This window comes from Geotrypetes seraphini, chromosome 9, assembly GCF_902459505.1.
Source record: "Geotrypetes seraphini chromosome 9, aGeoSer1.1, whole genome shotgun sequence".
NCBI lineage: Eukaryota > Metazoa > Chordata > Amphibia > Gymnophiona > Dermophiidae > Geotrypetes > Geotrypetes seraphini.
Window position 1 is genome coordinate 175,476,818 of NC_047092.1, and position 12,282 is coordinate 175,489,099.

Sequence of the window (12,282 nt, forward strand, 5' to 3'; positions counted from 1 at the left end):
CATGAACTACGAGTGCAAGAAAAGCTTTGATTATGGCGAGCCATTGACAAGACACTTGAAAACAGACAAAGCTAGAGTCTGCCAGAATTAGAAGCAGCCTTAATTAACACCATCTTAAATAGTCCAACAGGCCCTGCTCTCTGCCCCAATCGCTGCCCTGCTTTCTGCCCTGACTCTCCTTGCCTTCCCCCGCAGTGCGTGTCAATGGGTTTAAAGCGGGATAAAACCACGGGTTCACGAAAAAGTAAACAAAAGTAGTAAATAAAAAGTTTTCTTTAGCTCTGCTGGGCACGGAGGGCCAGCGCATATGCAGATCTGCGCATGCATGGGGATCGCTGGAAAGCGATCTGTGCGGTCGGTCATGCCCTCTGTGGGGCATGAGTCCAATCGTCCTAATTTGCATTCGTGAATCAGCCACCCGGAATCGGATCGCTCATGGATCGGATCCGATGCATGGCCTTAGTGAATCTAGCCCAAAGTTTATTCCCCTCCCCGTGAGCCCCATCTCCAGCATCCATACAAGCTTCAAATAGGTATGATTTTGTAGACTTGTCTTTTTTATTAATGTATAAAAGGGAACAACTCTCCAGATCAACACCAGCACCAACACTGGCAAAAAAATGGCCTCCTTTTAATTTCAATGAAAGAAACCCTAGGGCCCACTTTCTTTTGCTTGCATGCTTTTTCCTTCCCTTCCCCCCCTCCCCCCCCCCCACCCAACACAACGTGGCTAGAGGGATGAGAAGGAACAGGCAAGCAGAAAACAGTAGGCCCTAGAGCTTTTTTTCTTAACAAAACAAAAAAAAGGAAAAAATTTACAGCGTGTAGTAGAGCTTTGCCCTTGTCTGCCTGCTTCCTGCCATCGCTGCCCGCTCATTCCAACTCTGGATCCTTTTCCCTGCCTGCCTCTGCACACTCACTCTGAGGCTTGTGCCACAGTTTACCCTCTCTTCACCCCAGCTCCTGCTCTCCGGCTTGTGCGCTGTTCTTTCCGCCTCAGCCCACCCACTCACTCCAGACTAGCCAAGTCCATCTCACTGCCACCGCCACAACTAAAGCCCACAAAATGGCTTATTGCCGTAGGGTTTTAAATGTGTGTGAAGCAGTAGCAATTGGGTCCCTGTAGAGCAGTGGTCTCAAACTCAAACCCTTTGCAGGGCCACATTTTGGATTTGTAGGTACTTGGAGGGCTGCAGAAAGAATAATTAATTTCTTCTTATTAAAGAAATGACAATTTTGCATGCGGTAAAACTCTTTATAGTTTATAAATCTTTCCTTTTGGCTAAGTCTTAATAATAATATTGCAATTTATAAGTAAAGAGACATATGATCAAAATGGTTTTATTTTACTTTTGTGATTATGATAAATATGCCAAGGGCCTCAAAATAGGACCTGGCAGGCCGCATGTGGCCCCCGGGCCGCGAGTTTGAGACCACTGCTGTAGAGGGAGGAGGAGGAAGTGTGGAGGGGGAGAATGAAAAGACCAATTGGGTCCTCTCTTACAGGAAGAGGTGGAGGAAGGACAAGGCTAGGCCAGCCCAGTAATGGCATCACTAGAGGGCTCGGCAGGGAGCTGCAGTAAACAGCTGTTCTTATTTTTAACCACAGGAACAAAGCTTTTTTTACTGCTCCCATGGGCAGTAAAAAATTTTTATCCCCAGATCCACGGTGATGCTAAAAGTTTTCCATTGCCATGGATATACTTCACCTCCCCGTTCCCATGTCATTATCTATCTAACAGTGCATATTAATTGATGATGTATTCATTGCGTAACATGCTTTAATGAAAAGGTCCCTTAGTCTCACTCATCAGCATGAAAGGCACGTTAATGAAGAAAATCTCCACTAAAATAAAAGTGCTTCATTAGCATTTTCACCAGAGTCCAGAATCTGAGTTCTGCCTGACAACTAGCAGATGGAAATGGTGGGGAGAAAAAGTTCTGCATGTTTCAATGCAGTTTTAGATGGTTGGTATTTCTCTGTCTCCAGCACTTGATGGTAAGAAGACTGTGCAGTTCCTGAAACGGGGACTGAAACGGTTCCTGACTCGGTTTGAGAACTATGTGTCAATTATGCCTGAGATTTTAAGCTGAAAAAAAAAGGATAGATAGCAAATTTTAATCTGCTGTGGATCAGAGATGACACTTGGGAGAATCTGATCTCTTCTGCCCCCATTCTTCCTCTCCCCACTTTCTTCCTTCCTCTGATTAAATGGAGAATTGCTTCTTCACCTCACGACATCAGAAGAATTCTGCAGTATTTGTTTCAGGCTGCATTAGTGGTTCATAGAAACAGGTGGGAGAATGCATCTGTACCGTAAAGAGAAAAATCTTTTTCTTATTTTCTTTCTTTCCTTTTTTCCTTCCTTCTTTTCTTTCAGTTTGTAACATAGTAGATGACAGCAAATAAAGACCCGAATGGTCCATCCAGTCTGCCCAACCAGATTCAATTTAAATTTTTTAAATTTTTTTCTTCTTAGCTATTTCTGGGCAAGAATCCAAAGCTCTACCCGGTACTGTGCTTGGGTTCCAATTGCCGAAATCTCCGTCAAAATCTACTCCAGCCCATCCTCCCCCAAATAGCCATATATAGACACAGACCATGCAAGTCTGCCCAGTACAGGCCTTAGTTTAATATTATTTTCTGATTCTAGATCCTCTGTGTTCATCCCACACTTCTTTGAACTCAGTCGCCGTTTTCCTCTCCACCACCTTTCATGGGAGTGCATTCCGGTCATCCACCACCCTCTCCGTAAAGTAGAATTTCCTAACATTGCCCCTGAATCTACCACCCCTCAACCTCAAATTATGTCCTCTGGTTTTACCATTTTCCTTTCTCTGGAAAAGATTTTGTTCTGGGCCTAGGTTTCTCCTGGCTTAGCCTGCACACCAGAGGTAATTTTCAGGTCATGGTTCAGGATGCAGGTGTCTGTGTCTGTGTGTAAGGGGACGCTTCCCCTCCCCATCCCCCCAAACGCGTTTCTTTTCTTTCAGCCAGTGTTTCTAACATTTTAAATGTAAGCTCAGTGTTGAGCAAAGCTGTATTTTTATTGTGCAGTTGAACATGAGGTCTTCCACTAGTACTGGAGGAGGGGGTTCTCTTCATATACATGCCCCGGGAGAGATCAGTCTGCAGCTGCTTTCCTTTGCTGGTGGATAGTTACCATATCTGTAAAGTGAAAAAAGAGGACACATGATGTCACCCCTGGCACTGCCCCCAGAAGCTAGTTAGGGTTATCAATTATATTCAATGACTTCAAAGAATTATTTATGAATTTGAAACAAAAAAGTATTTTCTCTGAATTCTATTTGTAAGACTGTTTCATGAACTCTTAGGGAGAACTGATATGTTATAATTTCCCATTTTGTTTTGTTTTTTATCATTCAAGAGTTCCCTGGTTGAAGTAGTTTGATAATTTGATACAGTAGCAGACCAATTTGCACTAAAGTTGTTTTTATTTTTTTAAGCATTAAAAACAGCATGGGAAAGATACTGCAGAAAAATATTTATAAATAGTAGGCATGAAAAACATTTCATGATGGTTTTTCAGCACCCAGATCTTTTGTATTTTTCTCTTCTGTATATTTTATCACTGACTAAAAGAGGATGTAATATTTGTCTCAAAAGCTTTGTTTTTCATGATTAATGGATTGCTTATTATTTATTTTATTCAAGTGTGCCAACTTATTTGGGTTCTGTTTTTATTATCTTCATTAGTTGCTAAGGAAGTTCAGTTGAACCTTATGCTCCTTTGATGGGTTGATGTGATTCTTGTCAGTTCAACATGTTTGTTTGATTCATCTTGTGTCATAAATACTGTCAAATGTTTTATCACTGTGCATGTGAGACTTTGTCACTCTTACTGTTTATATGGTAACATGAAGAGGCTTGTTAGCAAGTACAGTGGTACTTTGGATTACGAGCATAATCCATTCCAGGAGCATGCTCGTAATCCAAAATGCTCGTTTATCAAAGCGAGTTTCCCCATAGGAAATAATGGAAACTCGCTTTGATGCGTTCTCCCCCCCCCCCCCCCGAGAACCAGCATTGCTCCCCGCAATCAGGCACCCCCCCTGCGATCCGGCACCCCCCTGCCTCAAACCGGCACCCCCCCCCCGACACGATTGGGCACCCTCCCGACACGATTGGGCACCCCCTGCCGCTTCTTCAGAACGTGAACTCGCAGGCCTTGAGCATGCTCAGATGCTCAAGGCCCAGCAGAGGAGAAGGCCGATTTTCAAGAATGCCCAGATGAGGGTAAGAAGCGGCAGGGGGGTGCCCAATTGTGTCGGGGGGGGGGGTCGGATCGTGGCGGGGGGGTGGCCAATTGAGGCAGGGGGGTGCCGGATTGCGGGGGGTGCTCGTAAATCGAGCCATGCTCGGTTTCCGAGGCACCGATTTTGCAAATGTTTTGCTCGTCTTGCAAAACACTCGCAAACCGGTGCACTCGTAAACCGAGGTACCACTGTATATCAGATCTAGAATGGTTAAATATTTGCTTTGTAGTATAGCTGGAAAGACAGACTGCATTCTGGGATCTTCGGTCATTAAAATAAAGGAACTCGCCTCCTCCGGATTTCATTTAAATTGCTGGATTAGTTGTACTTATTAAAGAGGAATTTCATGTTTTCCTATCAGATTAGAATGGCACCACAGATTGCATGGCATAATCCCTCACAAGTCAGAACCGTTTAAGTTACTTATTGATCAAGTCCTAAGTTTCAGAAAAAAATAAAGGAAACTGTGTGCACCATATCCTTGATAGTCATGGTTATTCCCTAAACTGATTAATCATTGAATCCAAGAAAATCGTGATATTCTGCTATAATTTTAAAATTCATTGATCACCTTTTGGTTCTGTGCAATAAAAGTATCCTGTTTGAGAACGCTCAAGATTCACTGATTGACTATACATAAACAGTTTTGTGCCCTAAGTTAAAAAAAAAAAAAAATGCTTCCCTCGTCCAGCATTTTGGATCATTCGCATGATTTGTGGCACATTGGAATAGCCTGGAAAAGATATTATTAAAGAAGCTTGTTGCCCTTTTTTTTTTTTTTTTTTTTATAGCCATTCAAAGGGCTTACCGTTTTCCTGAAGATGTGGTGATTTAAGTATCTTGTCTAAATCATGAGTGATAATAAATACCATTGTCTTATACAATATGCTTTGGGGATGTTCTCCATCCTGCAATTATGATTTGATAACAGTTCTTTCAATTGATTGTTTTTGCATGGTTAGCTGATTGATGGTTGATGGTGATGGTTCTTAAATTAAGAATACAGTCCTAATGTAAAGACATCATTTTTTTTATTTTGCAGAGTAACAGGACAGCTAGAGACTGCGAATTAAGAGAGAGTGATAAGGAGCAGCTTCGTGCTGTTTGTACCAGAGACCCTCTCTCTGAAATCACTGAACAAGAGAAGGACTTCTTGTGGAGTAACAGGTATTTGGGACATTCCCTCCAGTATCGCATACCCCCAACTAGACTTGAAGATGGAATATGTTAGCAGAATTAGCAGGACAACTTGGAAAAGCAAACTAATTTTGGTACTGATGAAGGTACTTAAGTATTTTGATTTAAAGCTTAAAAGGGAGGCTGTAAGGTTTACACACAATCTCAGTGGTAAGATACAGAAGTGAAACATAGTCTTAGAGATCATAAAGGAAACTAAAGTTTGAAATAAGATGTTGAACATGTTGACTCATCTTTAGAATTGGATGAAATAGACAAGATGGGAAAAACTGATGAAAGATAAATTTATATTTGTTGAGCATTATTCTCATAGGTTCATATGGGAAGATTAATTAAGGGGTCTTTTTACCAAGATGCAGTAAAAGTTGGCCTTGGCACACTATTAGCGGTGTTTTTCCCATAATACTAAGGCTATTTTTTACTAAAGCTGGAAAACGGTCGATTTCTTCAGTTAATCTAACGTTAGGGGTGGACCAAAGAATTTCCAGCGTGATTCTGTTTAAACTGATGAAACAAACACAATTTGTTAATAATACGTAAACTTTAAACTGAGCTGGAAATGCTTTGGTCCACCCCTACTTGCTTTTTTGTTCTTATATGGTTTTCCTTCCTCTTTTTGTTTTGCATGTACTAATGTTGTCATTAGCGTGTAAGTCCAATATCAAATTCTTCATAAATCGCCAAAATATATTGAGAGATCCTCACAATATCCCAAATAAGGGAAAACAAATATCTCAAAATTAAATTAATTATTCATGTGTGTGTGTATGCAAGGCCCTCAATTAACAGAACTCAATTTATTGGGGCAAACCCTGCCATGTTGAGTTGAAAGCTGTATAAATCCACAAGGGTCTTTTTTTAAGCGTGTTACATTCCCGGTCCTTTGTGCAATCGTGTTTTAGCATAAAGTGCAAACGTGCCCAAAATGAAAAGTGTGTATGGATCTCTCCAATATATATATATATAGTGCAATGAAAATTGCTACATTTTGTTTTCTTGATTTGGGGGTTCAACGTCCCACAATGTACTCTCCTTCACGTAAAACCTGTTTCCTAAATAAGCAAACTTAAAATGGTGGCATATAAACAGTCCATCGTTCGTGCTATATAGATGACATGCTCAACAGAGACAAGAGACCTCCTTCCTCAAGAGCAGTGGCACTGAACCTCTCACAAATTCAAGAGGGAAGGGTAGGAACACGGAGAGCTGAGTTGGATCCCAAAAGAAAATGGCGCTCTAGCATGGAAACGCCCACAGAAACTGCTGCTGGGTTTGTCGACCTTTTCAAGCCTTTAGCGTGTAGCCATTAAAACCCCCCACTTAAGCACACCTATCTGAAGGTGGTAAGGTCTCGCAAGGTAATCATGCACTAACTGATTTGTGCTGAAATGTCACTCTCCACCCGCAGATACCCCACCCCACCCTCATGAAAAAAAAACCCAAAATTTTTTGACCTATGCCAATTGGGAGTGGTTAGAACTACAGCCTCAGCACCCTGAGATTGTGGGTTCAAGCCCCACACTGCTCCTTGTGACCCTGGGCAAGTCGCTCAGTCCTCCATTGCCCCAGGTACATTAGATTGTGAGCCCACAAGGACAGATAGGGACAAATGACTGAGTAATTGAATGTAAACTACTTGGGCAATTATAGGTGGTATATAAATAAATAAATTAGCCCATACCAGGTTATTTATCTTCCTAAAGCTGAATGTGTTGGAATGTTTGTATGTTTGTGCATAAAAACAAGTTAATGTACTCGTATATACTGTGAGTGCATACTTTGTATGCACATGCTTTCAGGCTGGCTTGTAATATGCCCTCTAGTTTTACCATTTTGTCATCTTTTCCAGAGAACATAAAATGGTAGAACTAGAGGGCATAATTTGAGGTTGCACTCAGGGCAATTTTAGGAAATTATTTTTCACAGAGAGGGTGGTAGATACCTGAATGCCCTCCCGAGGGAAGTGGTGGAGAGGAAAACGGTGATGGAATTCAAAAAAGTGTGGGATAAACACAAATTAGAAAATGAAGGATATAAATTAAAGAGCTAAGGCCGGTACTGGCAGGCAGACTTGCATGGTCTGTGTCCCATATGTGATGATTTGGTATAGGATGGACAGGGAAGGGTATCAATGGGACCTCCACTGACTTGGAACATGCGGATGTTACTGGACGGACTTTATGGTAGATATCCTGCAAACAGGATGGTTGGATAGGTTGGTGTGATCTTGGACGGCAATTTCAGCATTTGGAACCTAGGACAATACCAGGTAGACTTTACAGTCTATGGTCCAGAAATATCAAAGAAGAGACAAGTTAATTTAATGATGTATTGTTAATGAGTATAACTAATGGGCAAAGTGGATGGACCGTCATTTACTATATTACTAATACATTGGACCAGCTAATATACTGTCCCTATTTTGAACATAAGAATTGCTGCTGCTGGGTCAGACCAGTGGTCTATCATGCCCAGCAGTCCGCTCCCGCGGCAGCCCTTAGGTCAAAGACCAGTACCCTATTTGAGTATAGCCTTATCTGCGTACGTTCTGGTTCAGCAGGAACTTGTCTAACCTTGTCTTGAATCCCTGGAGGGTGTTTTCCCCTATAACAGCCTCTAAAAGAGCGTTCCAGATTTTTTACCACACTGGGTGAAGAAGAAGTTTCTTACGTTTGTACGGAATCTATCCCCTTTTAACTTTAACTTGGTTAAGCTTCAAGTTTTTTTTTGTTTTTTTTTATTATTTCTTTATTAATTTTCAATTTAAATCAAGCTAAACACTTGTACAGAAAGCAATAGTCATAATATCAAAATAATCATAAAGAAATTAAACATCTAATAAGAAAAACATGTATTATTTAACTATTTAAGCTCAAGTCCTCCTAAAGGAACCAAGATTTTAAATTAGCGAAGCATTAAAATTATAGAAATTATTTTTGCAAGATATTCAAAGCAGAAGCACTGAGAAATAAAGTTTCTTAATTATATTAGGGTTTAAGATGATTCTCCATCCAAACGAGACGTAGCTACAAAAGTTGTCAATTGAGATGGTTCAAAGAATACATATTTAACAGAACGGTAACACACTATACATTTACATGGATGTCTCAAATAAAAGGTTGCCCCCAAAGAAGTAACCCCAGGTTTGAAAAGAAGAAATTCACGGCGACGTTTCTGTGTCTCCCTTGTAAGATCAGGAAACATCTGTACTTTACAACCAAGAAAAATTTTTTGTCTATTTTTAAAGTAAAGTCTTAATAACCATGTTTTATCTAACGGAAGCGCCACAGTTAGAATCAAAGTTGCTGGTGATGCCAAGTCTTTATCAGATGTCTCCAATAATTCTGAAACATTTAAAGTTTGTTGGGCCAATTCTTTTTGTTGATTTACAGAAACTTTCATTGGCAAATAATAGACACGTGAGAATGGTGGTAACATTTCTTCTGATACTTCTAAAATTTCCATCAAGTATCTCTTAAGCATTTCTCTTGGATTTACCATTTCTAATTTAGGAAAGTTAATTAACCTTAAATTATTACTACGAGAATTATTCTCAAGCATTTCAACTTTCCTTCTCAAGTTAGTATTGTCTTTAATCAAAGTCTCTTGAAGCTGTTTTGATGTAATTATTTCTTTTTCAATTTTCTGAATGGTTTTATCTGAGTCAGACAGTTCTTTTCTTAGATCTTTAAATTCTTTTGTATGTTCTGTAATTTTCCCTTCCAAGTATTGAAATTTAGGCTTAGTAAACTTAACAAAATCAGCCATTAAATCCCATAGTGAGTCTAAGGTTACAACTTCAGGTTTTACCAAAGAAATTGAACGTTGTAAATTAGTATAGTGCTCACCATTCTGTAAAGAATCTTCAGGGCCTATCTCTTGGATTTCCCCCCCTTGTAAAGCTGGATTCTCTTCAGGTAGATTCAAGTTTATTAGTACTTGATATACTGCCCAATGACTAACCTTTCAGAGCAGTTTACAGTGACTAACTGGTTATAGAGACTTAATCATAGTGGTTTCAAACTCAAACCCTTGGCAGGGCCACATTTTGGATTTTAGGTACTTGGAGGGCCTCAGAAAAAATAGTTAATGCCTTATTAAAGAAATGACAATTTTGCACAAGGTAAAACTCTTTATAGTTTATAAATCTTTCCTTTTAGCTAAGTCTTTAATATTATAATTTATAGCTAAAGAGACATATGATCAGGAAACAGTTTTATTTTACTTTTGTGATATGATAAATATACCGAGGGCCTCAAAATAGTACCTGGCAGGCCGCATGCGGCCCCAAGGTCGCGTGTTTGAGACCACTGGTCTAAACCTTTTTATTAATTATTTATTTATTTATTTTTTCTATAGACATTATTGTTTATACACCCCTGAAATTCTTCCAAAGCTGCTTCTGGCTGTTAAATGGAATTCCAGAGATGAAGTAGCCCAGGTATGAAATGTTCATTTGTCACAATAAGCTCCATCAGTCATATTTCCTGGGTATGAAAGCCAAAGATTGTTTTCTTAAATTTCCTTGTAAATGTTGAATAAGTTTTCAGAATAATGATTATATTTTTTGGGATTCACTTCAATTACAACAGTTTCTTAAAGACACAGAACAAGCAGTCTTGACTTGGCATAGTAAGCAGATGCAACGCTGTTTAAATAGTAGAATGTTTTATCCTAATTATTTTCTTGAGATGCGTTCCCTTCAATTTTAGAAACGGCCTCTCCCTTGATGTGGGCTGGATGGGATTTTTTTAATTTCTTTTTTTTTCCTTCCTCTTTGTATTATATGATGATTACTATTTTCCTGATTATAAAATCTTATTTTGGATTGTGCTTAATAAAACATTTTAAAAAGTCAAAAGATTGGCATATTAAATATTAGTAACCTGAGTGGCCTCTTATTTTCCATGGCTAGTTGTTGCATGGAAGACTGAAAACAGACGAGTATAAATTCTGTTATGTATTACAACATACTTAGGTACATAGTAATTCAGAAGTGAAATGGCTTCCCAGAATTGTGGTGCGTACTATGTATCTGTAACATGCCGAAACTATTACTGTGTTGCTTTTGCGACTAAAATAATTTGGTATTTGATGGATAATGAAGGAAGCAACATGATATTTTCTAAATATGGTAGGAGAGAAATCTGGGGAGTCGGATAGGATAAGAGGAACTTGTGAGGGAGTGGATAGAATGAAACACAACAGGAACAGGGTAGAAAACTAGAGCTGGGGGAAAGGGAGTAGTGGGAGAGGCAGTGGAAAGGAGAGGTTCATGAATATAAGAAGGGGAGGTTTGAGAGAAGACTCCTGCAAAGGGAAGATTGGCCTAGAAGCTTGGATTTTAATCAGAGATCCAAACTCCTTTTTATATGATCAGGAACATTCGATCCAACAAGTAAATTTAAAAATTCTAAACCATCTTGTTCTTTATTTGTTTATTTATCTTGTTGTAAGATTTGAAAATGAATAAAGAATTAAAAAAAAAAAAATCAGAGATCCACTCTCCAAAGAGTCTGTTATGATTCTGAATCTGATGATCACATTCAAGTATCAACCGGCAGATGGCTAGAGCAGATCATGAGTGGTAGTGGTATAGGCTAAAAAACAGCAGAATTCAGAAGGTACCCAAGTAAGAAGAATATACCTAAAGCTGTGTTTTGAGCCGTTTGGTGCAATCCCTTAGTGAGGGTGAAGAATTTTGTATTTGGCGAAGACTGCCGATGGAGATTTAGGGCTCCTTTTTACAAAGCTGCGCTAGCGGGCTTAGCGCGTGCTAAATTGCCCCGCGCACTAGACGCTAACGCCAGCATTTTGCTGGCGTTAGTTCTAGCCGTGTAGCGGGGGGTTAGCGCGTGCTAAAATTCTGCGTGCGCTAAAAGCGCTATCGCAGCTTTGTAAAAGGAGCCCTTAATGTTGCAGCTCTTGATAAAAACTGGAGACAAAACGGGGCCGCTGTTGGGCTTTTTTGTGAATGAGAGATCAAGAATACAGCTGGACTTTGCTTTTTGTTTTTTCAGCCGTTATGGTTGTAAGTTGTGAATGATATGGGATTAAACTGCTTAAAGACACATTTTTGCAAATTTTTTATTTTTTTTTTGGAAGACTGCAATAGAATGATATACTCAAAATGGAGTTTTTTTGACCAATGACTGGAGAAGCTTCTATATATAAAATATATTCATTCTCATGAAATTGGGACTTGTTGGAGCAAGATATTGGAGGTCTTTTATCTCCACTATTTGAAATTTGTGCAGTTTCTATTGATATAATTGCTAATGTGTTTAGCCTGTTTTCTGGTTATATTCTATATATATTTTAGGCTTTGCTAGTAAGATTATATAGTTTATTCCTCTTTATAACTTTAGTATACCTAAAGCTGAAAACCAGGTTTGATCTGTGGTATTTCAGTAGGAATGCAATCAAAATTGGCATCAGCTGATTTATTTAAATGAAATTCCGTGAGATTATCACCCGCTTAATAAAGGCAGTATTGTACAACTCTTATAACTGATTAAACATTTGGCAGATCTGAATTCACTGGTCTCTGCTACAGCTCCTGAGCAGTATTTTTCTTTCTTATTTTTATGCACAGATGTACTGTCTGTTAAAGGACTGGCCTCCGATAAAACCAGAGCAAGCAATGGAGCTGCTGGACTGTAATTACCCTGATCCCATGGTGCGCGCCTTTGCTGTGAAGTGCCTGGAGAAGTATTTAACAGATGACAAACTGTCTCAGTACCTAATCCAATTAGTGCAGGTATCATAGTAGTTTAAGGCTCTTCATTCGTGGTAGAATGAAGTTCT

The 12,282-nt window shown here is 39.4% G+C and overlaps 1 protein-coding gene across 7 annotated transcripts in view; it reads left to right on the forward strand.

The window, feature by feature from the left end:
- Window positions 1-12,282, forward strand: part of PIK3CA (phosphatidylinositol-4,5-bisphosphate 3-kinase catalytic subunit alpha) — a 74,895-nt gene that overhangs the window by 49,683 nt on the left and 12,930 nt on the right. For all 7 annotated transcript variants that reach the window (XM_033958291.1, XM_033958289.1, XM_033958295.1 and 4 more), the window contains 3 exons: window positions 5,321-5,445; window positions 9,835-9,916; window positions 12,071-12,235. In XM_033958291.1, the coding sequence (XP_033814182.1) occupies window positions 5,321-5,445; window positions 9,835-9,916; window positions 12,071-12,235 (372 nt within the window). The remainder of the gene's footprint in view (window positions 1-5,320; window positions 5,446-9,834; window positions 9,917-12,070; window positions 12,236-12,282) is intronic.